Here is a 26,832-nt window from a genome sequence, read left to right on the forward strand (position 1 = left end):
ATAATGACTTTGGTGATATGGATTGTGGTGAGGGCAGATGGGCTGTATACAACATCAATGGATTGAGCCTGGTTTTTGTGGAGGAGCTCAGTTGAGTGATGGAATTAGCTTTAGAAGCATTGTTAGAAATCACAAGACAGACATTCCAAAAGTCTGAAAGATTTTTTTTTTTGTTCTCTGTGAAAGAAAAAGAGTATAAAAGACATATGTGACCAAAAAAGGAGAAGGGGCTGCTTATTTTATGAGTGTAGTAGCACCTTTGAAATATGTTTCCTGTGCACTCAAAAGAATTTTGACTGAAAACATGGATTTCTGGCAGTGTTTTTCAGCTGCTAGGTGCAGATAAGAATGAGACTGTTTTGTTTCGATGGGAGTGCTTGGATGATCCGCCTTTGGGGTACAGGGGGCTTTGAAAAGATAATAGCGAGGGATTTTGCATTCATTTGGAGCTAGGAGCTTTTTTTGTCAGACTTACAGCCTCCATAGATATGTGGCTGTGTGCAGCCGTGAAAAGAATGCAAACATTTCAAAACTTGAAGTTTGAGTAGCGTCTTTAAAGACCAAGGCATAGCTCTTTTTTTTTAAATTTCTTTGTTTGCTTGCTACGGCATGTGATTTTTCATCTTGTATGTGTATGATATGTTCATTCAGCAAAGAGGAAAGACTTTATCGAGAGACAGAAATAAACGATTTGCATCAAAATTATTCCGACGGTGCTTCAGTAATCTTTCAGGTTCATAGTTACTTGTCCGTGTCCAGGATGTATGGGGGCAAATTGCTTAGGTGGTGATGGGGGTGATGATGGATTTCAGTTCCAGTGTGATCGGTGCATGTCATCGAGACAATTTTAATCATTAGAAACATGAGCTTCTCTCCCATGGCTGCATCATACACCCCCAGCCAAAGCTCTCTATAAATTTTCATGTCCCATATCTCTCCTCCTCAGTTCTCTGACAACATGATACACCTCTTTTTCCTCTTGTATATCCATCTCCTTCTTCACGTTCCTGCTCTACATCCCAAGTTTGGAATGAGATGTCAGGCATTTGAAGCATGTCTTGAAGGAGGAGAGATAGAAAAAAAAAAACATGGAGAAAGAAGTATGCTGGGGAGAGAAAAGGGAACATTTTAGCATGCCTCCTTGATTGATTATAGAGTGATTGAATTGTTGGGTCCTGAACAAGGTGCAGTTTGTGTTCACATATTACCCCCAAATTGGTCAGCAAAGAGGTGATCATTCTAGGAGTTGGAGGATATGGGGGCGTGGAGGTTGAAGGAGGGTAAGAGGAGTGGAGAAAAATGGGTGGGGGGGGGGGGAGGAGTAGGGAGAGAGTGTGCATGAGGGGCTGAAGGAATCGGATGGAGTTTGCGAGTGGAAGAAGAATCTTGCGAGGGGTTTGATTCCAGGAAGTGCTCCTCGATGAATGATTGTGTGTGGTGAAGATGATGTTTGAATCTATTTCTTGAGGTCCTTGGCCTGGCTTTGTGTATTGATGTGCAATTATGCTTGGAAACCTCATTTCTAGATATTTGGAACTTTTTTTTCCCACACCATAATGATGGCAAAACTATTTAAACAGCAGCTTGTGCCCCTTCAGACATAAAGTCTATATGTGTTTTTATGATTCTGGAAATTGCGTGTTATTTTTTGGCCAAACTGACGAAGGCAGCCATTATGATTCCATTCAAATTCTAAGATCTTTTGTTTTCATTCCCATTATGATATGTGCCAAAAGAATGTGAGGGATTAATACAGTGTTAGTGGTATTGTAGTGAAATGGAGTGAGGCAGAATGAATCAAACTGGAGTAATTAAAGATAGCATGAATTGAAAAATGATGGGTTACCAAGCTTAACCTGCCCAATATCAGCACAAGAACATACAAAGTAGGTAGAAAATGGAATTTTCTATGTAATCTTTTTCTACTGGGAGTAGATCGTATCAAAAGAAATTGGGTTTTAGTTGCCGAAAGGGTGCATTGAGAAAAGGATGTATTAGAGGGGTGATTTCAATCTGGAAGGAGAGAAGATTGTGGCGAAAAAAAAAAATTACTTTAACAAGGGCGGTCTAATGTGATATTTGTGACACCTGTCCATTGAGATAAAGTTGTGAAATAGCCCTGGGGATAGGCCTGTTCTGAACAGCAGGGAGTGCAGGAAATCTGTGAAATTATCCTGGAAACACCAGCCTAATCCGACATCGGGGTATATAGTACATGTATAGTATCAGTGTCGGGTCTGAATTCAGTGAGCCCACAGCTGTATGTAGATCAAGGTGAACCAACAAGATTCCCATATTAACCCTTTGATGATCAGGTGTAGCTGATGCATACACATTGGCTATTGATGTTGATAGCTGCCTGGCATGTTATGGGTCAAGAAATGTGAAGGGGGGGGGGGTAATTGTCAGAGGACACAACTTTTCACGGGGATAACTCAAGGTGGCTTGATTTTGAAAAGAAGTACAAAAATTAATACAAGATCAAGGATTTTTTTCAACTGCATTTGGGATGGTGAAGAATATCTTCTAGTGTAAATGATGTGCTGGGAAGGTGTTACCTTTTAGAATATTAACAAAAGTAATTGTATTATTTTCATTTGATGCATATTTTTTTTTTTTTTTTGATGTAAAGTCAAGTTAAAGGTAGAATACTTCTTTGATGTGTTTGATATGGCCGGCCAATTCAAGGGGGTGTTTTATCCAAACATGCACCATGGAAAAAGGACGCTCCTTGTGGAAATTTACTCTGTCAAGAGCCTAAAACTTACTGTTTTTCACCCATTTATCAAAAGTTGTTTTTTTTTTTTTGGTGGTAACCAAGTCAAATGAAAATAATTTTTCACAGTTACAGTAGTTTTCTCTCACCAAGAGTGTATCTAAGCGAGATAGCTTGTTGCATCATTAGTTGGTGTGATTTTGTGGTGGCAAATCGTTGGTGCTGTCATTGGACTGTGTGAAATGTTCAGCTCACAAAGTAAGAAATTGAGAGGTTAGTTTTTGCATGAACAATACAGATTCTATGTTTCTTTGAGCGTGAAGTTTGTAACAAAAAAGAAGAAGCACAAAATATGTGGAAGGGAGTGATATATGTTTGTCATCCATCAGCAGATTAACTAACAAACAAGCGATAAAAAGATAGTAATCTATTTTTTTTCCAAAGGAGCTCATTACACCTTTATTACACCTTCACAAACCGATGCACATGAATGAACCAATTGCCCATGACCCCGATATGACCCACACGTTTGGACAATGTGCTAGGCTTATGCTCCAGACTCATTTTCATGTTCATAAACAACCGAAAGCAGACAAGTAAGTGACATGTTTTCACAGAGAATGGAGACTAACCAGTGCATTTGCCCCATTGTTGCTAAACTTCTGCCAAGGATACAGTGCTTTGAATTTGAATGTTTGTGTGTTGCTATTACTGTAAAACAAAAGTCATAAGTATTGACAAGCTAGCCAATGTGGGTTATTGCAGACAAGTTTCAAAATTGTGCTGTCACAACTTTGCTGGCCAAATATTTTTGAGCATTATGTGAAATGAATGTCATTTTCCCCCATTCTGAACTCTGAATGAAGATGAGTAGTATTTCTTGAAAATAGCTATGGATGATGAGATTAATAATATTTAAATTATTATGTGCATTCCTTACCCTTACCTTTGAAACCGTCCAAGTTCTTCAAAAAAAAAAAAAGCCATGACGTGTTGTATTTGTGTGTTATTTGTATTTCACATTGTGTAATGTTTGAAATTTAGATTTTCCATCACTTTTCAGAAATGGAACGTGATGGAATATCAACAAAATTTTTTCCCTCACATACCCTTCATTCTGATTTTCTCTCTTCGTAGAATCGTCTGTGTTCATCGATCTGCCGGACAACTACGAGATCGAAGAGGACATCGGCGAGTTCCTCGTGCCCATCAGGCGAACTGGCGACCTCTCCCAAGAACTCATGGCTATCTGCTCCACAATGCCAGGTACTGCAGATGGAAGAGCTGGGGGGGGGGGGTAAGGGTAGGGGTCATCCAAAATAGAAAGTAAACAAATGGACAGCACAAACACCTTCCCAACGAAAACAAACAACCACAACCAGAAAAACCGCAGCCCAATGTGAAAAAGGAGTTTCCTTCAATGGAAGTGCGGAAGGAAGGGGGTTGGGGTGGATGTTGGAGGGTTGTTTGAGGGTTGTTGAGAGATGACAATGATGTGGTATATGGCTTCTCAAGAGTGGTGTCTTGGGCTTCCTATGCAAGTCTTGAAGATGGCAGCTTTCTAGCAGCTTTGTGGACAGACACCAGACACATGTAGGCCTACATCTGGCAATTTTGCCAGGTATTGATGCAAAATGAAAATACTAAAGTCTCATTTCAGATGTACCCTGTCGTAATCTTTGTAACCAGTACCTAAAAGTATTCAAATTCTTCAATATCCAATTGATGTTCTACCGCTGTAAGGTATTCCCGACTTGCTTTATGAATGAGTTCTGTGGTGTGCTAAAAGGAGGACCACTTTGGATGTCTCTCCATAGAGAACATGTCCTGATAATTAGCCATCTCACAAGGTTTAAAGCACAAGACTTGGTAGTGGAGTCAAATCATTTTGGGCTTTAAAGTGATTCAATACTTGAATGGTCACACAGAGTGGACAGCTATGAAACTCTTCACAAAAGACATAGTAGATTCTGAAAAAAAGAAAAGAAAAGAAAGGGACTGAAAAAGGGGAGGGAAGAACACATATCCTAGGAATGCCAAGAATTTTCAGCCTCACTGATCACTCGTCCGATGACTTTGCTTCCTAAATCTGTGTTGATAATGCTGTATTTCTATATTATAGCTATAGACTCGTATTGCAATCAACCCTGAGCTCATATAGTTGGTAGAATTGGTGGGGTAGGGCAGCATTTCATAAGGAAAACCAATGGCATTGAGCAAGTACTCAGGTAATTTTTCTTGGGGGGGGGGGGGAGAATGGGGGTTTGGGGAGGGGGAGGATGTGAGGGGTAGGGGATTGAGCAAGGACAGTGATTATGAAATATTCTTCGTGGCCTGTTCAGGGCTAAGTGCCACTTAGGATTCCATGTTGAATATGGTATGAAACAGGAATGAGAAATGATGGGTGTGAAATAGGCATAGATGTTTTACAGTGTGGATAAAGAAATGTAGGAGGTTGATAATGATTTGTTACTGTGTTTGAACTGTAATAGATTGTGTCCGAAGCTTTAGGGATCCACGCCTTTTTTTTTCCTTTACGCTCTGTAGCTCAGTAAGTTTGCATGCTTTGATTTCAATTTGGTTTTATAAGGGATGGAGATCATGAGGCTGCAGGCGAGTTTTAGCAGTTTGTGGAGAGGCTCTTAAAGGGACAAAGAGAAGCTCTTTGGCTTTTTTACAGCTGCAGAATCAGCTTTGGGCCTAATCCCATCATGGCCTGGGTTATTGTATTGGGACAAAATCTGCATGGAGAGTAGCTTCCATGTCACTCACCTATTCCTAGTGATAAAATGTATATCTCACTGCCATCACATTGGTCACCACTATTGAAGGGGAACGGGCTTAGGAATGAAATATTTGAATGAAGGGACCCATTCTTGGTAGCCCCATGTCTGCTGTTCGAAGACAATGGCACTAACCAGCCAAGCGAGGGCATCGTTTCCCTTATATTTTATTTCGATTGCTTGCAACAGAGCTTGGTGAAAGAAGCATTTGAAACATTTATCAGGGTGTGACATAACTGCCCTCTCCCTCTACCCCTTCCGATCATTAACCCCTTTTCTCCCCATTTTCATGCAACTTTAAAGTGACTGGTACTGTGTGTGCTAGTCTAGCCACTGGTATTTGGGGCCCCCCTGCTGTTCCTCTTATTGTGTCTTAAGACACCTTGTTCAATCCTCTTTAAGAGAAATGATAAGGAAAGGCCCCCCATCCATGCAAAATTAGTCAAGCGGCTCACTACTCTTCCCCCAAATGGGTCAATATCCCCCATTTAACTCCTCATACATGCTCCAAATCACTCCTGTATAGTGTTGTCTCTCGTTAACAAAAGGCAAACCCTTAACGGGCAGATGACCGTCTGCGAGAGTATGGGGGAATGATCGAACACCGCAATGAATTTAGAAAAAAAAGTAAGAGGAAGAATGAAAGACGAAATGAAGAGGGAAAGCAATCCACTGGCTAGATTACGTTCGGAAGCCAGTCAGTGCAGAGCATTTGTCTTGCCTTGTGCAGACGACTGTCGCCGTGCTGACCCCCTCGCTCCGAGCCATCATCTGTATTGATTACGAATGATCCCGCAATAATAGGTGTTTTATTTACGCGGGGTGCCCCATAAGTCAAGCCCCCCTTTTGTAGGGTTCCCTCCTGAAAAGGGCCAATTAATTCACTAGATGGGTGATTGATTTAAGACCCCTTTTGTTGTGGTACAATGTTTGCACTGGGAGGTGAAGTTAATAAGAGTTCTTTGGCCCTTTTGGTGATCTGAGACAAAAATAAAGAGGTATCTAGCAAATATAACAAGAGAAACTCTGCAAGCAAAAATTTGATAACTTTTTCCTTCAATTAAGCCCATCAAGTTTGTTTGTAGGCACTTGGAAGGTACTGTTATGGTGACACTGAATCCTATTGAAACCATTTTTTTTTCAAAGATCAGAGAAACATTGTGTGCTTATTCTAGAAGACATGGAAATTTTACCTTGTACTATAAGGGAATGAAAGGAGTATGGGGCAAGTGCTCAAAGTGCAAAATTTTGAAAATACAACAAACAGCATCTACAAAAGGCAGAACATTATGATTACCATCAGGAAGGGAACTTGGAATGGACTTCTGAAAAAAAATTCATGAAATGGAAATCATGTCATGTCGTGAAGATGTTACAAGATTTTGTTGTAGACAGAGGTTGAATGTGTGCATTGACCTAGATGCAGATATTCCATGACATCCAAATGATGCCACACGCAAATTAAGGAAAATAGAGGGATGTCTTTATTGTATTAGCTCTGGTATTCCTTTCAAGTCCAAACTTAATGGGAAGATCGATTCTTGCAGCCACTTTTATGCAAACTGTCAGCTACACATTTGTTTTACCTTTTGATTGAAGTTCTGAAAAACCAAGAAATGAGGGAGGGGCATTGTGTGTACCTGTAGCTGATGGTAAGACAGTGCTTTGAAGAGGACTTCTGGAAAGTATGAAACAAATGAGTTAACTCCGCCCGATGGATTTCTTCTCTCCACCAGACACTGCCACCGGTTCCGACCCATCCCCCGTGCTCTCCTTCTCCGACTACATCAGCCGCCTGGAGGACGACCCCGACAACTTTGTGCGCTTCGACAAGGGCGAGGACCTGGCCTACTGCCGCATCCTCATCATCGACGACTCCCTGTACGAGGACGACGAGAGCTTCCAGGTTAAGCTGAGCAACCCCATGGGAGGCCGCATCGGCACACCATCCTCCGTCAACGTGGTCATCACCGGGGATACCGATGACGGTAAGTTTTTGTTTTCAGTGATGTCTTTTCCAATGATCGTGCTTCTTCTCTTACGTAGTTTGTTTTATTTCTCAAATTTTTCACAGAGAAAGGTAAAAAAAAAAACCACTTGCATGATTGGAAGCCATGTCAGTGGAATACACAAACATATCATATTCACATATGTAAATAATAATAGTTCACCTTGAATTCAAGTCATTTCAGGGCCAGTTAAGCATTATCATTTCAGTTAACAAATGAACATCAACATAACTACCTGTAAGTAACTAATTAGAAATTCACATTAAGAATAATAGAGTAAATATGACATTCTGTGAACAAAAGGAGGGAGATCAATTATTCTATGATATTGAACCACACTAGATAACTGTGTAAGTTCCAGAATGTAATCTAGAGGAACACAGAAAATTTGATGAACCACAGAAAATCTCTTGCTGTGATCTTAGAAAGTGTGGGTTCATTGTCACAATTTGCCATTTGAAGTTGCTGACTGTGTGAGATGATAAATCCACACCCAGGTTTAGTCCACCACAGTGCATTATGAGCAGTTTTCTCTCCCATGCCACATCTCACCCCACCCCCATCAACACACACACACAAATACACTCACACCACACACCACACACCACACACACACGTCCACTTGCCCAGATTACCCCCAGGGTCCTAGAGACCGGCACGTACTTACTGCGGTAAGGGTGACACCGGGAGCACATTCACAGTGACATGAACAATCAAACAACAGCGACAACAACTGGAAAGGGAAGTAAAGTGACAAAAGAAAATTTGCAGGTGTGTCATTGGCTGTGCAGTGGCAACTGGTCTCTTGAAAGACATGGTGGGGATTGGCATAATAAAAACTTTGTAACCGCAGCGACAGGATATCAATAATTACGCTGACTTTCCATAACACTTGGCAGGCAACTCCCAGTTCTTCAAAGTACAATTTCATTTTTTTAAAAAGAAGAAAAAAATGGGGGCAGAAAAATCACTCGCACTTTCTCAAGGAAAATACATCTTTCCAAAACTGTCCAAGAAAAAGGGATAATTACCTTTGTAAGTCCAGGAAAAGCAACAAAGGTTGTTTGAGGCTATATTTTGTACCCAGAACTTGGGGAATGTGGAAGCACATTCCTCGCTTTGTGTTTACCCTGTCTCTCAGTCTCACTACGTGTGGGTTTCCCAAAACAGATCAAGGCATTATGGCGGTAGACAAAAAAGAAAAGCTAAAACAAAACAATAAAAAGCAAGTGGGTCAATTAAACATGTGTAAATGAAGGAAACTACTTGAGCTAAAGTGAGATGGACAATTTTAAATAAAATTACATTCTCTGTAAACATGCCATCAGTTTCATCATCTTCTTTCAAATTTCTTCCAGTATTATGTCTTGAACCAGAAACTTGAAATAGTGATGAATAATAAATTATACTTGATACCCTACCATATCTATCAAACTTCTTTGCCCACATGTTCTCCCCCCCCCCAAAAAAAAAAAAGAGAAGAAGATTAGAGAGGATTTTTTTATAACACAACTTATGATTCACCTACTACATACATAAAATACTAAAGACATTATAAATATGGTTGTATACCTCAGCTGTAATTTTAAAGACTGCACGAAAGAAGTTCATTTAGGTTCAATAAGAAGAAAGTATGAAAAAGAAAGGAAAAGAAAAGTTCCTTGCCTTAGGCTACAATTGCGCATGCTCTTGACTCAAGGAAAAGTGTTTCTAAATTGGGGAGCTCGGTAACGAAGCCGAGGGGAACACTTTTGTCGGCTAATCCAGTTCCGAAGTGACCAAGTTAGATGTGGTGTTAGGGAACCATTGTTACACCTGCCTAATGGCAGGTATACATTTCATGGCCATGCACACACCAAGGAGTGTTATTATTGGGGAAACCATCAAATATGGAGAAAATTAATCTCTCTGCAATTCTTTGTTACAAGACTCTTTCAGTGCAAGTTGAGTAACTGATCATATGCACATATTATGTTTTTCCATGATTCGACTGGACTTGAGGCTTTTTTGCTCAGATCACTCAGATGTCCTCTTTAAATCATACATGTATTTATAGATTTGTGTAGATATAGGAGTACTACTCCCTCTCTCATCCCCCCCCCCCCTCCCAATAAAAAACAAAACAAAACAAAATTGACATGCATAAATCATTTTGGCTACAGCGTTGTACCACTACAGGAAGGGAACCTCAATTTTCTACTGCTGCCAGATTTGAGATTTGCATATATTGCAGAGCTTGATAGCCGAGCTGTGGGAAATTTTGTCACATTTCTCTCTTTTGGGAACGAAGGTCGTAATAAATTTTTTGGCTTTTTGACCCACGAACATCATTTTCATTCACACATGTCCTCCCGTGGATGACTACGCTCTGTGTACAAAAGGAAGTTTTGCGTAAAGTGTAGTGCAGCAGTTGAAATGAAGGTCTTACCTCCTCTGGCAAAACCACAACTATACACCTCAGTAAGTGTCATATGTTGTTGCCTTGTTTTTAAGGACATGGTAGCCCTGCCATGTATAACTGGTATGAATAAGTCTCGCTTGAAACTTGCGTTGAACAAATCGATGATCAGCAAATGGTGGCCCACCTGGAAGGCATAGTAGTGACTAAAAAACCCTGGAAACTGGCAAATATTAACTTAACCACCTCATTCAAGGGCAGTTCGGTAAAACCAATCAATTCTGGTTGCGGTATTTGCAGTTTTCTGCACTATATTCCTTCATATGAATCATTTATGAATAGATCCACACGATCTCACACATGGGATGCCCACAGAAATAGAATGTTTTCATTAAAAAAGTCATTAAAAAAAAAGACAGAAAACTAGTGAAGCAAAACAAATTCAATCATTAATGTCTAGAGAATTAATGCTCGGATATAGTGGAATATAGTGGAACTGGATGAGTTTTCACGGTCAGATTTACCACCCACCCACCCACTCACCCAGGGCTTCTGTCTGGTGCATGAACGTAGGCCTCCTTCAATTCTCCATCCTCCTACCAAACACTAGGTTGGCTATCAAACATTGACGTTTCCATATCTAACCACAGCCTGTCTGATCATTGGATGAGTCATGTTTTCAAACTCCAGTGACAGTAAACATGAGTGTTATTGACAAGCTCTCCTTACCCCATACTCACCCCCATCTCCATGCTTTATGGCAAAATATAGGGAAAAGAAAATTGCTGACTTAATTCTTCATGATATCAAAATCCGGTAGTTCTTCAAAGCAAGAAGAGAGGTCATCATAAAAGAAAAAAAACCAGTAAGGTTCATTCACCCCCCCCCCCCCCACCAAGAAAAAAAAATATGATTGATTATAGATACAAAGTTTATGTTTTTATGACTGAACTGTTCCAGGAATCTTGTATTTAACTCTGTTAAACAATAGAACAACACCTCACTGCCCGATCCCCTGACACTAGATTTTTGTTGCTTCACCCCCAAACCACCCTGGTGTATTACCAAGTTCTTTTTTTTTCTTTTTTTTTTCACCATTCCTGGTGCTTTTATGATTTCATACCTCAAGGCATAGCAAGCAGAAAGTAAAGGAGCACAAAAAAAAAAAATGTTTAACCCCACCCCACCTAACTTCTTGCATCATATCTTTGCCACATTATCATCACAAAGCAACCGACCACAGGCATTACGCGTAGTCCCTTTTGTCAGAATTATTTCAGTTACATTTCTCATAGAGCCATACCCAACTGTAATATTAGAATTTCCCTTTCATGAACATTATCAGGTATTGTAATATGAGCAAACGTTATAGAAACAAGTCTTTCATTTTTTTTTTTAATGAGGAACAAAGACTTTAGGACAGCATTTAAGATTCTTAAGACCATCTGAAAGAGTCCCACATATTGATGATTGTCTTGAAAGACAAAAGGAAGGAACAGGGATTCCAGTGTATTTGTCGAATAGACCCAGGCATGGTAATCTGTGTGGGTAAATTTCTGTTGAAGCCTTGATTTTCCCCCTTAACTCCCAGCATGAAACATGCCAGCCTGAGTGTCTCAACACAGTAGAGAGAGAGTCAACTTGTCAGAGCTGTTACATTTGCTTGTCCTATTCAGCCCCTGCCCCCAAGTTGCACTCAAGCCGAAGGCTGAATGAATAATACACCTTGCGGATTGTGTCGAGTGAAGGGGGGCAACAGTCACTGTTTAAAAGTCATAAATGCAAGAAATCTGAGGCATATTTTCGCTGATCATATTTGGAACCCGTTATCCTTGTACACTTCCCTATGTAAATTAGGTCCAATTCAAGTAAAAGTACTTAAACCAGCAAAAAGTTAATGAGTGAGCGATTGACAAGAAGGGAGGGGAATTTTTTTACTCCCCTCAAAGTTAAAAGTACTTTGACTGAAATAGAAATGAAATTTTGACAGGGAAATTTGAAAGGAAAAATATATCAGAAATAACAAATGTGTTTAGTAGTTGTCATTACTCAAATATATAGATAATGCATGTACATAGGGTCATAGCCTTCCTTGCATTCATGAGAAACTTAGGCCTTAATTTCATTTAACATTTACAAAGCTAACTTTTTGTTTTAATTTTCTATTTTACGTCGAAAAGAAATCATTATTATGATGTCATTAAACAAGATGGACTTGGAGCAGTTTGTTACGATACTAATTGCTGTGAAATGGCATTATTTTGGTAATGATATGATGGAAAAGAATGGTGCATGAAATGTTTTTGAATGTAACTGAGACAACCTTGTGATTTTGTTTGTCTCTTTTTTTTTGGGGGGGGGGTGTGTCTCACATGGGGGGACGAGGTTCATTTTTCATCCTTCCGTGTGAATCTTTGAAAAATAATACCACACCAAAAAAAAAAAAAGAAAGTGTGGAGTTGACAAGTTTTTCCTTTTTTTTTGTTAGCCCAGAGATATGAATTAGAAAGATAACTCACTTCGAAAGCCAGAGTCAAAAATAGTCTGCCTTCACTCTGAGTTTTGTGCTGCATAACATCTTTACCCCTAGGGTATGATGGTACATTTCCTCGTCCAAGCTGTGCATCTTCCCATAATCTCCCCCCCCCCCCCCACTTCTTATCAGCTTTTTCAAAATTCAAAAGCATCTTTCCTTCCTAGTCTTGACAGCCAAGTCTTGACATCGCTATGGCGATGGAACTGAAATTGACAGTAACAAATACACCCATGTCTGCGGCGGAAATTAGCAAGTTCAACTTTCTCTCGCTCTCTTTTCTTTTTTTTCTTTTTTTTTAAAGGAGATGACTCTTCCTCGCGTCGACAATCCGATGAGTAATTTGCCCTGTCTTCCAATCTAGTTCGGAAGAGAAGATCTTTTCGAGGCAGCTTTGGATGTTAAGATCTTAAAAGGCTTTGTCTTTCATTGTAGTCACTCCGTCATTTCTTCTTCACATTGTCATGATGCCATGCTCTCTCTTCTAATACATTGAAGACGAACTGATTTTCCTAAAACACCCCTGTCCGAGAATACTTGGGACTAGTCTTCAATGGGTTAGGTAACAAGGGATTTGTTGTTTATTTAGAGTGATGATAGAACATTAATATTGAAAGAGAGTATGGATCGTAATTGCTTCATTGTGACTGGTTGAAAGGTAAAATTCTTGATTCCATGTGTTCCAGAATCAATTCCAAACAAAATTTTATAGGTTCAATGTTCACAAAATCTCAGAAGCACATTTATATGTTCATTCACTGTTCCCCAAGAGCTGGCCATTGTCATAATCCTTTTCGCATACTGGTACTTTTTGTTTGCCAAATGACCAGCAATTCAGGTTCAATGTTCTCATCAATTCCCCCATTTTTGATTATGCCATCTCTCAACCAGCAACTTTGTGCATCTGTTAAACAGATCAGCCAATAATTTCATTCCAATGCTCTATTCTAAAGTCCAACTTCTCTCAGAAGCGGCAAAGCTCTTTCTCCCTCCCCCCCCCCCCCAACCTCCACTAGCCAAAGTCTGTGCATAGATACAAACTGCCCTGCTACACCTCACCCTGCCAGGTGCTTACAAATTACTCAAATTAGGTTGCCTCTATCTAATTTGGGCCCTCTCATTCAACTTTGGCTTCTTTCAACATCCCTCCCCCTTTTGTCACTCCTTAGACAGGGATTTCCCACTTGGCTCGCACGCGTGCTGCTAGTGAACCTGACCCCATCCCTGATATTTTCAGTTGGTCACAGTTGCAAAGACCATCAAAAGTAATGGTTTCTAGGTGCAGAAAGCCACAGATCAGATCTGCCCAATATTCCACTTTTGCAAAGTTCACCCAAAGTACCGCTTTTCAGGACAGATTGGCTCTCCTACTATAGATTGTGCGAGTGATTTGGTCTATTCCTTGCGGCAGGTGGATTTTGCATTGAGAAACAAAAATAGAGTTTGTGACGCCACTGCGGGACAACAATATAAAGAAAATAAAAAGAATTAAACATATTTTTTCATATTTCTAGCAAAATGAAAGCGTACATGACTTACCTGTTTTAGATATCATGGGGAACAATATTACCCTTAACATGTGTCAGGAACAAGTTTGGGGAATTTATACTTTTCATTAAAAAAAAACAACAACAAATTATGTGGAAACCTCTGTATATCTCCTTCATAATATCATTGTCCTGCAGTCATGTCACATGTCTTCTCATTCAGTGAAGAGGGTACTGAAATTTTAAAAATTCACAACTTTTGAAAGGATTGTTCAATTTTCTCAAATGTCACTGATACAATCTACTAATATTACTGCATTTACTGAATCCAGACATTTATTTGGGTGAACTTGGTCTTTAAATAAAAAACAAAAACACAAGAATCAGAACAGAACAGAAAAAAAGTGGTCAAAGTTACCCGCATTTCAATCATTACATCTTCACTCACAAATCAGCTGTTTTGACCATAACCATCAGTGAGCAAATCTCCTCATTAAGGAAGTTTCAAACCTGATTTTTGTTTTCTTCCTTCAGAGACAAAAGGGCAGTCAACAAAGTTGAGCAAAGTCGAGTTCAATTATGCCCCCACAGAGAGTAGGAACTCTGATCAGAAGAAAACTTGAGTACAAGGACGCAATCCCAGCCTCCGGGAGGGATACAAAGAATTTTTTGATTTATTAATGAAAGCCTGTCAAAGTATAAAGCAGTTGAATACATTCAAGAATAAAACATTTACACAAACACAGAAGCTTTCACATTAGCTGCATTGTCACTTTTTATATAAAGGGAGGGGGTGATGTCTGATTCAACTTTGAATAATTCTGGAGTCACCCTAGCACACTGAGGTAAAGCCATGGTTAAAATTCTCTCAGTTTGACTCTAAATTCTCGAATATGCAGAGGAAAAGATTTGTCCTTTGTCACTGCCATGGAAGCAAGTCACAAATTTGCTCAAGAACTGTCTCTAGGTGAATCTGGAAATAATTTTCATAACTTTCAGGCATATGTGTCATTTGCTGGCAAAAGACACTGACAACATAAAGAAATGAACAGAGTTCCAAGATCTATTCATGTTCCAATTCCCAAAGATCTATATGCTGTAGATATAGGAAACCTGCCTTCTTAGAAAGCTCTGCACCACATGATAAACATATGACACAAAAATGAGTTTCATAGAGTTCTCTCCCCGAGACTGCTCTGATTGAATCAGTCAAGGACTCGACCGAAGTCATTGTGCAGTTTGGTCTTTAAAAGTCTTTCATAGGAGGTAAGATAAGTCTGGCTAACACTACTGAAACTGTCTCAAGGATACATTTACTCTAGAAAAAAAAAAGAAAGAAAATGGAGGAATGAATTGCTTATCAAGTTTTTTTTTTTTTCTCTTTGTGATTTAAGAAACATCCGTGGGTGGAACCATTGTCGTAGGTGGATTGGACTGACTGGGAAGGACAGAATTAGAGATTCAATTGTTAGTAAAAATAACCTTTATAAAAAAAAAAAAAAGAAAGCACCCTAAACCCACAGCAAATTCCTTCCTAGTGTCTGCTACTATTCAGGTTGAACCACGTTTTGCAAGCAGCCGAAATGTCATTGAATGCAATTTTGCGGTAAACATACCTTATATAATTCTCAAGGAAAGGGAGATGTGTTTGTTATTGTATTTAAGAAAAGGAGAGAAAGAGAAATGTCTATGTAACATTGCAAACATGATATTCTTCTTGTGGACTTCAAATCGTAAAATGTTGCAAAAGCATTTCTGCTCTGCTTGTCTGTCTGTCTTTCTCCTTAAAAAAAAGTAATAACATAGGGAGAAGAAGTACCCCTGTTAGTTTTGAATCTTGAGAGGTTGATTTGAACCGGAAAAGAGCGAAACATTTACAATTTCTCGTAGGACCGCACACACACACACACACACAACACACACACACACACACAGCGATAGAAATTTAAAGCCAGTAGTAGAAGCCCTTTGTGTATCCACCACGCCTTGTTGCCATCAGAGGACGACCCTTGCGCAGCCCTTCTCCTTGTCCATCCGGGAGGTTGAATGAAATACCTCTCATGATCCTATACGGAGCTTTTGTCGTATTGGGAGATGAAGGCCGTCTGATTTACAAGACATGAGGGATGATGCAACTGTTGAATCCCAAGCTTACCAGTATTCAAATGCCTGTGGCTTTTCTCTTTTCGTGTGGAAAAGAAAAAAGACCCAAGAACAAACAAACCCCAGAAAGAAATGAAATATAATTTGTCTAGAGTTTGTGAATACTATCAAGGCTAAATCAATATGTAGTGAATCATTTCTCATTCCACATATCTGATCTCATATGTCCCCTTTTTTATTATTCCCATTCGTTCATTTATTGGAATGACGAATGCATGATACATTTGTACTTTCGTTGTGACATCTCGCAATTGATGCAGTGAGACATGCCCTTCATTTTTTTTTTTTTTTTTTTGGGGGGGGGGGGGGGGAGGTTAGTTTAAAGTCAAGGATTATCAGATAATGGGGACATTGTTGTTCCTAGCTAATAGTATTCATTTGTCCCAAAAGAAAGTCACCGACATTTGATATGCAAATGTTTGATTCACAGTCCTGATGAAATGATATGCAGTGAACTGCATATGAAAGTCTGTATGCTTCATTCATCAAAATGATAAAGAAAGAAACAGACACATTATGTACTCATAGATTTGCAGAAATGAAGACAAGAAGGAAAAAAAATCTTCACTTTGTATGCCATAACAAAATATGTAAGCTATGTACAGATGAAAAAAAAACCAAACAAAACGGAGCAAAATTTAGTCATATGAAGCTGGACTTTGATTAATGGGTTGTGGCATTAACTTCAATGTCGAGGGAAATGATTTGTACGATGGGGAAATGATGATTATTTAAGGACATGCTGCAGATTGATCTCTTTTGACTTTGACACTAACCATTCCTCCCCTTGATCAAACTGGGTTTTCAAGAGCCCTCCCGAGAACTGCTTTCCCACAAATATACAAGCAAAAAAACGAACAAAACAAAAACAGAAACATACCCCAAATAACTCTGCTAACGAGAAAAGATGGCGTATGTCCATGTCGGAAATGAATTCATTAACACAGTTATTTGCCAGCAATCTGCCAAAGTAGGCATGAGATCAAGATTATCAGGAGAAAACAAACAAACAAACAAACAAACAAACAAACAGTGGTAATACAAAATGTATTTCTTCTCTCCACTCAGAACCCGTCAGCTCTGGTAGATTCCTGGCCAAGATGTGACCAAGACATACAGTAGATTGGAAACTTAATGGCGGAAGCATTTGTTGTAAACTTTTGAATCATTTACCCCAAACTAGCGTCTGAGTAACCACACATTCTTTTGCTATTTCCTTCCTTCCCCACTTTATCAGAGATAATGAATGTTGTGAGAGTTACGTAGGTGTATCCTTGTTTGTCTTTATGAATTCCTCTCGATGATTCATGGTGATTCATGCGATGCATCACCCTTTTGCACAACATCCAAAGAATTCCTTCCAGTTCAGATAGCAGAAGTTTTTGTTTTCTCTTCATAAAAAGAGCGAAAAGGTAAACAAATCTGTGATAGAATAAGAAAAGGGAATCCATTACGGGTTGCACCAGAGTTCACTTAGGCGTCGTGGGGAGACGTAGAACTGGCGCGCCAAGACAATGGTGGATTTACTTGCTTGGCCAACCATGGATCCACTAGGATGCTAAGTCTTCTGGCTCGCTTCCGATCATCGCGGCCCAGAAACATCCCCTGTTTAGTCCATCTCCCATGAAAGGGTGTGACCTTGTGTGGATTAGTCTGGATGTAAATGTTTATCATAGAGCAAAAGGGGAAAACGAAGCAGTGCTCAGTCTGTTGTGGGGCTTAGCTATTTGTCTCCTAAATGTTTTCATTGTGATGCATCCTTATATAGAGATAAAACAGGTAGAGTGCATCTTTTGGAGCTTCCAACTTTACATCACGACATAAGTTGAGATGAGACATTCACTAGCATATTGAAATGTATGCCACACTAGGGCAATTGAAACATATCAGTATATTTCTATGCATGTTTGTATATGTGTATTTATGAGTGAATTTATGTATATATACTTACGTGCATATATTTATGTTTGATTGATGATTTGTGTTATTTTTAGTGTTTCATTACCTAAATTCAGTTAAACTGATGATATAAATGTATATAAACAAATAATACTGGTAGCTGCCTCAATTACTGCGAGTGCTTTGGAATATACGTGAAAAAGAAAGCAAAATGCAACTCATTCATTAAAAGCAAGAAATTTAATCGAATACTTGTCATCTTCATTACTGATTATTTTTTCCTCTGTCCATCCATATGTGTACAGTTCCCTCGTTCTACTTCGCTGAGCCAGAGTACAAGGTTGATGAGAACCAGCCATACATTGAGGTCCAGGTCCACCGGACTGGAACAGACATCTCCAAGATGGCTAGCATCACCGTGCAGTCCCGCGCCTCCAACCCAGTCTCTGCCGTCGGTGAGTTGTGCATGTCGTGGTTCCCGGGAAGTGGGGGGTAGACCGACACTCGATCAGAATCTGTTTCGTGGATCACACCAGCTCTGGCATTCAGTCTCATTTGGTTCTGCTTTTGTTTTTGTTTTCCTTCCTCTATCTCAACTAACACACATTCATGCAATGCTTGTATGGATGTCAGTAAGGCAACCCCTCCCCTTCTGTACATTCTGTAAAAGTTGCAATCGTTAGCATTTGGATCAAATAGATTGATCACAAAAGTATGTAGCTGGTAGCCAAGCCGTGTTTGAATCTTTAATGCCCTAAAACACAATACTGATAATAATCCTTTCCTATATGGCCACAATGAATATAACAGCCACAAAACCCAACAAACAAGATGGCCCTGACATTCAGTGTTAGTGTAGAGAGCATTCAGCGAACATTTTTAGACACACTGACATATGAGAGTTGTCACTCCCTGGGGCTAGTTTGATTACATTAATGTGGTCCTGTCTGACTTTCAGGAAATGGTATGACTCAAAGCTAGAATGGCATAAGGAAGGGGAAAAAAAATCACACAATGTATCTACCCTAAAATTCCCTCCCCCCCCCCCCCAACATAACGGGATATTGCTGCCAAACGGTAATGTGTTCCCAGGTTACATCTGCTGCGAGCATGGTGGTGCCTGAATTGAAATATATCCCTCTGGTTTGGATTCTGAGGCATCACAGTCGGACGTACAAATTGCTCGCTGCATGTCCAACACGTGGACAGAATTTTGACTCATCAGACGGAAGGTGGCAAAGACATAGTGATGTGATGGGACCATTGATAATGATCACAAGGAAGATGATAAAAATATGTACCACTTAAAGACTGGGAGGGGCTCAGCAAAGTAAGTGGAAGTTAAAATAACAAAGGAAGAAAGTGATAATAATAGCAACAAGCAAATCAAATTTGCTTTATTGTGTTATGGTTGGTACAAGACAATAATGCAAATTGATAAGGTAATGGACATAGGAGCCACTGAGTTTCCTGTGAATAGGAACAAAAAAGGATACAAAAAAAGAATAAGGGAAGAAATGCAAAATATTTTAAATAGGAAAAAACAAAAAAGAAGAAATGATGAAAGCATGTAAGAGTGGGAGGAAAATAAGAGAAGAGAAATGTCTCCATCTCATCTCCATCATCAGTGATAAATGTTGATGTAACACAACTTGTCATTTGATTTAGGGAAGTGACCCCCCCTTCCCCCCCCCCCCCATCCCTATTTTCAGGAGACACTCCCTTCCATAGCTTCCTCGGAGCATCCTTTGACCTAAAACTTACCCTACACTCTCCATTCCATCCTTATCTGACTGATGTCATGAAAGTCAACCCAAATCATGCATGTGTTGAGTAGAAAGACGAGACACACCATCACAGAGCGAGAACCCCACCCCCCAAACCCCCCCCCCCCTCAAAAAAAAAGAAGAAAAAAACTAAAGACTTCATGTGGTTACACTTCAGAGTAATCATGACAGCATAGTGATGAAGAGAATCCCAGTGACGCTAACTTTGTTTTTCATTTCGGGGAATGGGGGGGGGGGGGGGAGGGGATGTGACCCTGTCGATTACTAGAAAGTAGCTTCATGACCTGCCTTTCTGGAAGGCCACCCAGCCAGGGACGAGTGTGGCTTAGTGAATTATTTGAAAGTTATCGTTTGCTAAAACAATATCAGTGATATTGGTAGTTATCTAGTAAAATGATGTATCAATCTAAATCGTGCACTTTTATCTTGTGCTCATGCTGTGTAGAAAGCTCCGGCATTAGTACATGATGATGTAGTGGAGTGCGCGACTCAGACATCCCAAATGCTTGTTGCAAAGAGAAAAAGCGGGTCTGGTTTGCAGAGACTAAATATGTGAGCAGACATGGGGCTGTTCACCAGTTTCACATCTAGTTCAGATCCTGTGGGGATAATGATGCCCCCCCCCCCCTTTTATTCCACCTGTATTTTCAAAAGAGTGCCTTTCACTGTGCCTCTCTATCCTTGAACCCCCTTCTACATACAACTCTCTATCTCTGGGTCATCGTTGGGGAAAATCCAGGAACCTTTAACGAGAAATGAGCCTGTGTAGTTTCAAACATTTCATGCTTCACCATACTCCTCCATACACTAATAGACGGTAGAAATTTTTGTCGTTGCCATGCCCTGTATGCATCTGATTTTGTAATCTCCCTTATCATTTTTTTTTTCCTTCTCACTCTTTCTCCCCCAGCCTTCCTCTCTATCTATGGATCTATCTATGAGATGTTCATATCTTTCACTTTCATTTAATCTCTTCTATTTTCATCTCTGCTCACTTATCTGTCTATCCGTGTATGTAGGCCCATACACCTGCCTATTTATTGACATACCTACCACATTATCTCTTCATCAGTCTATGCATAAATGTCTGTCTATCTATTGATACATTTATCTATCATCTTTCTGATCTGAATATGTATAATTATGTCTGTCTATCTTATTGATATATCTATCTATCACCTTACTTATCTGTCTCTCTATCTATTCATATGTTTATCTATCTATGTTTATCCTCTCTGTCTCATGCTGTATCCATCTTCAATAACATGGCTGCATCATTTCACTTCCACTTATCCTGTTAGGTACTTCACAATATGCAATTGAAACGTTGGACACGTTTAGACTAGCCGGGATGGGGGCGCGATAACAGGCTATGATACCGAACATTGACTCATTGCTTGTAATGGCTTCACTAGCCAGAGAGTCGGCCAACTTTGTCGGGACAGCTTTCGAAGGGGAAACCCCTGTAAATCTGCGAGGAGGCTTCCAAAATTTTGTCACTTCTCTCTGTCGCCTGAAAAAAGGAGATGTAGTGGTGAAAAAAAAAAAGAGATAGGGAAGGGATGGGGGGGGGGGAATAGTCCTGAGACAAAATTTGCTTGTCTGAAGGATAAAGAAAGCTTCAGTCTCTTGGAATCATCCTCACAGGAATGAGATTCCCTGAGGTGATTTCACAGGATTCCGTGCTAAGGCCTAATCCTTTGTTTTTCCTCATGAGAAATGGGATTAGATAGAGATTCAAGGGGGTGAACTCCCAGTCACTAAAGTCTCAAGCGGAATCACTCCTTTTTGTCTTATTTCTCATTTCCATCGCAAACTAAGAACACACGTAATCTACACAAGCCACATTTTTTTCTCTGCTCTGTCCCCCCATTTCTCTCATTTTTCTCTCTCTCTCTGTCCCTCTCGAACATTCTTCTTTAAAGTCTTGCCTTCATGCGGTTGTTGCTACATGCTCATAATGTTTTTCCCCAGGATACCAGAACAAGATGTGTAATTGCGTTTTGACAGTCTCTTGCCCAAGCCAATTAGAACTATTTCATGAAGTCTTCCCAGTAGCTTTTGACCGTCATCAGAATCAGTTTTCAGAAAATTTGGACTGAAATGAAATGAAAGGAACTGTGAATTAGTGGCATCCTGGTGCAATCAGCAGAAGGAAAGAGAGAGAGAGAAAAAAAAAAAGATATAAAGAAACCACATTCTGTCACCACCTTTGCTGCTCTTCCCACATCTTTTTAAATCTGGTTTTCTTCTTCATCTGACCACCAATGAACTTTGTTTTTCCAATTGTATACATTACTAATTAACCATTCCTCAGCTACTGAACAAATCAGCTCTGCATTACTAACTCATGTACAGAACAAACTAACATGCACCGTCTTTTTCTTCCTTATTTGACCAAGTTTGCCTCTGAGGAAGGGGCCAGCTGGTAAAGCACTTGTTTCATGAGCAATTATTATGTTATGTCATGAGCCAAGTGTGTGATCGTTCCATGTATATATTCCAATGTTTAGATGCATGCATTAGTCGTAGCCTGTTCCACATGTGCATTTATATTTTCTTCCGCGAATTCAACAAAATGATAATGGCGTAAAGTGTCAGTAAAATCGTCTTCAAGAGTCCATCCCCCTAGGATTGTTCTCCTTTTCATGATAATTTGCTAAAACACCACAATGCTGTTAAAGAGGACCCGTGAAACTAGACAGATTTGTGTACTTAACTGTGAGTATCCCACATTCACTTCATTCCAAAATGTTGCCTCGCGGAAATCACACCTGACGGCCGATGCATCTATGATATGGATTTTGACACATGCCTTCTGTTATTCCTCCTAGCTCCTTGCACATCAGAGAGATTGATAGGCACGTGTCAACATAGGAGTTGATTCATCATTATCAGAAGGGTGCATCTGTTTGGCAAAAGAGACCCTGGCAAAAAGATGAATAGTCAGTGAACCTCATCGCCGTGCACGTAGTCACCCAAGTTCTTTAAGACACCTGTTTGGTGATTGTTTGGCTACCACCTAAGCTTCACATGTGAATGCTCGGTCCATGTTGGTGATCGGGAGTAATTATCATCCCTTGTTTACGTGCATGTTTAAAATGGAGTGTCTGTTGTGGATCATTGTTTGAGAAAAGAGGCCATCGAGAGATGCAGAGCCCACAACCTGTTCTGTGAAATTAGATTAAACGCAATTGCTTGTTTGTCTTCCCAATTATTATATTGTTTTGTGAGACTATGTAATCTTTGTGCATGGGTGTCACTTTTGTGTTCAAGTCTCAACATTTGATGTGTTATGGAAGTGTCATAGATGTTATTCTCTTTTTTAAAAAGAAAAGGGAAGCAGAAAAGAGCAGAGACCTCTAACTGTCATAGCAATCGGTTTTAGAGGGAACATGCATGCACACCTGTGTTTACCTGATTTGCTGTTGTGTAAACATGACTGTGGTTTGTCTGCCTTATGCTTTTTTCAACTTTCCCATCTGACCGACTTTTGTTACTCTTGTTTTGGTCAGTCCATGTTGACTTTGTGTCCCTGGGAAGCAATGTAACAGTTGAGCAAACTATGAAAAACATGAAAAAACATGGGAGAGATAGCTTTGAATTTTCCTTGACCCCCTACCTGTTGGGCAACTCTATTTAGATATCCAGAGCACCCTAACTGATATATGAATCCTGTTGCATTCAAAAGAATAGTGCGTGAATATCCATGAATTCTTCTTGGCGGCAGTGAGGTTTGCTGCTGAGAAAAGTTTACACGACTTTATGGAAATCAGAATGGAAATCTACTCCAGGCAGATTGACAAAAAACAACAATAACAAACAAACTAGATTAAAAAATAAATATCTTTATGTGATGTACATTTGTTTAAGTGCAATGAGTGGTTTGAAACCTGGAATTGTGATGTGTGTCTCTCTACTTCCTTTCCCCACTCCCTTCCCAGCCAATGAGGACTATGCTGGCATCAGCCGCAACCTGGACTTCGCTCCCGGCGTCAACCTCCAGACCGTCCGCGTCTACATCATCGACGACCGGGGCCAGCCGCGCCTTGAGGGGCCTGAGACCTTCGAGCTTGTCCTTAGCATGCCCATGAACGGAGTGCTCGGCACGCCATCCAGAACTGTCGTCACCATCAACGACACCGTCTCCGACTGTGAGTTTCTGCCCGACCGTTCTCTTGTTACCTACATCGAAGATACATGTATAAGATGAAAGGTTGATCTTGTGTAGAAGACAGTGCGAACTGAGTTAATACCCATACAGTGTACTATCAAATGAGACCAAGTGAAAGCAAAAATATGTGTGTTCAAGCAATCACAGTGCCCTTTCCCAAAGCCATTCTGTTGAAAAAAAACACACAAAAAACTGCAGTGCTTAGTTGTAGACATCCTGTACAAAATTTTGTAAGAAAAGTAAAATTGGTGCCCTACCCCACAGACCCATAATGGTACAGTCTGATATCTAGACTGATTCATCTTTGCATTCTTCCTTTATACAATCAATACCAATTCAGAACGTGATGATGTCTCAGGCCCCCCCCCCCCCATGTGGAAGTCTAGTGCCAATGGTCATTCAGATAGATATAGGCCTAAGGCAATATCCCAAACACCATAGCAACAGAAGATTTATTTTGGTCAATCACCTTACTGATTTAATTTGCAGAATGCTTCCTCTGGTCAATGAGAAAGTAAATTTGTCTTTTTCCTTTGAGCCAGAAACAATTTCCCCAAATTGAGGAGGAAAATGGGTTGAAAAGTCCACAAATTACATTACAGAAAGTCAGTGGCTGAAATGAGAATTAGCAGTTTACTTGGCAGCAGGTGCAATGATAGTGTAGGTTCTCAGACCCCAAGTTCTCATTGTTTACCATCACTCTTTCAGTCGCAAGATGGAAATCCCAAACTTTGCTGGCAGAAGAAAAAAAAAAATCAATATATGTGTTAAGATGAGAGGATAGGATATCAGATTGGTTTTGATGCTCGTGGTGACTCAGTTATAGAGGAAGTAATCTGGATATCATGTTCTTTTGAAAGTGAAGGGGCAGAATCGGATCGAAGCGCTCCGAAACTGGGTCTGGTGTGAAAGGCAATACGCTTGCAGGGGGGAGGTGTGGGAGGTTTCTGGGTGTCACTTTGTGTGTGAAGCAGTCCCTGGTTGACTGGCTGCAACACTCATGAACCAAGTGAAAGTACAGTAGACTTGGGATTTACAGTCTGCTACCGCAACATGTCACTGAAATCATGTCTCTCAGACATGGCCAAGATTATTGAGTGTGTCTCATGCAAAGTGGCCCCCATCGGGATTTCTGTAATTCTTCCTTAATAGAAAAGAAAAGGGAAGGAGTTTTAATTGCAACAGAAAATGAATGATTTATGTTGTCAGTTTTAGTCCATTTCTGAAATATCAGTCATGTCATTTTTGTTTATTGTTCACTATGAGACATTATTGAGTGTTGTTTGAAATTAGGGTACCATCAAAAATTCAGTGCATGAAAGCAGTGAAACATTCTTTCATTCTTGCTTCTTGAGATCGAACTGAAGAAAGTTTCTCCACATGATGCTACGATGTACACACTGTCACGTGACGGGAAGTGCTGAAAAAGAGAACAAACAAAAGAACAAAGTACTGGCAGACTATTTAGGCAAAAGGCAAGCAATGCAGCGAGAAGTATTACATGATTTGATAAGCATGTGCACTAGAGCAAAGTACAACTGGTCGAAAACTCTCCGAGGTATTGGTTGCACCTGTGGGACAGAGTTGAACAGTCGATCCCCAGGGCATGGGTATTGCCAATTTGCAACCAGCGATGGCGGAAGATGGGGAGGGCGGGGAGAGGTTCAGTATCTGTGTCGCTGTTAACAGCGACTGTAGGATCTTGGTTCCAGATCTCAGTCCAGTGACAGAAATCATTAGGAATGTCGGGAATGACATGATATTAGTCAAATGCACGTAGAAACGAGCTGTCACCTGTCACCTTCTTTATGAGAAGTTTGATCCATTGATGACTCCCCTCACTTTACGTGTCGTCATAAAACCCTGGCAGTGCCTGGCAGCCAGAGATGTTAGCTGCCAAGCATGATGTAATGACAATCAGAAACAGAGCTATTATGACACAACCATTACCAAGCCCCCCCCCCCCCCCCCCTTAAAAAAATAAAGACTGGAAAATTGTGGATCATTTCATAAATCATTGCACAATGTGACAAGTTGTTCATCTAAAATCTATGATCTTGGCTGAAGGAGATGAGATGTGAAAAAGAAAATGTTTGTGTGAATTAGTACTTCTTTTTTTTTTTCTGCAGAAATAATCTGGAAGAAAGTAATAAGTGGGCAGATGATTTTTTGCAAGGGTATCCCATAATTTTGCAATGTGAAGGTTGCCAAGGGGTGAGAAATTCTGGATATTACATGAATTTTTGAGTTACATCAGGACCAGGTTATCACCTCACACAGTCCAGCGAGAGTATAGTCTCATCATCCTTTCATCAATCTTACCATCTCTCTTCGCATCTTCCCTCGCACAGTGCCCAAGGTCGAGTTCCGACATCCGACATACGAGGTCAACGAGAACGACAACACCATCACGGCGGAGATCGTGCGGACGGGAGACCTGTCCATCGAGAGCACGGTGCGGTGCTACACCCGCCAGGGCTCTGCCCAGGTGATGATGGACTACGACGAGAGACCCAACACCGAGGCCTCCATCGTGACTTTCCTCCCTGGTGAGTGAGAAGAGAGAGATATTAATTATCCTCCCTGACTGAAGGAGAAACTACTGGATGAAAAACAAACAAACAAACAACACACAAACAAACATACATACATACATACATACATACACTTGTACATACATACATACAAACAAAAAACCCAAAGTGGGTCAAATTTGTCAGTGATATGTTCTTTGAGGTGAAAAGCTTTGCATCGAACCTCCTTGTGGTTTTCCCAAACTTTAACACCTTTTTTTTTTCCCCCCAAAGGAAACAGTTTGAAGTAGTGGTAGATAAAGAGGACAGTTAACACAATGCTTACTGGATCCAGTTGTGCCATGTGTTA

The 26,832-nt window shown here is 40.2% G+C and overlaps 1 protein-coding gene across 1 annotated transcript in view; it reads left to right on the forward strand.

The window, feature by feature from the left end:
• LOC140235084 (extracellular matrix protein 3-like) overlaps nt 1-26,832 on the forward strand; it is a 53,820-nt gene that overhangs the window by 3,804 nt on the left and 23,184 nt on the right. The window contains exons 3-7 of the mRNA XM_072315121.1: nt 3,854-3,982; nt 7,236-7,487; nt 18,294-18,443; nt 23,720-23,929; nt 26,301-26,498. Of these exons, the coding sequence (XP_072171222.1) occupies nt 3,854-3,982; nt 7,236-7,487; nt 18,294-18,443; nt 23,720-23,929; nt 26,301-26,498 (939 nt within the window). The remainder of the gene's footprint in view (nt 1-3,853; nt 3,983-7,235; nt 7,488-18,293; nt 18,444-23,719; nt 23,930-26,300; nt 26,499-26,832) is intronic.

Source organism: Diadema setosum, chromosome 11 (assembly GCF_964275005.1).
Source record: "Diadema setosum chromosome 11, eeDiaSeto1, whole genome shotgun sequence".
NCBI lineage: Eukaryota > Metazoa > Echinodermata > Echinoidea > Diadematoida > Diadematidae > Diadema > Diadema setosum.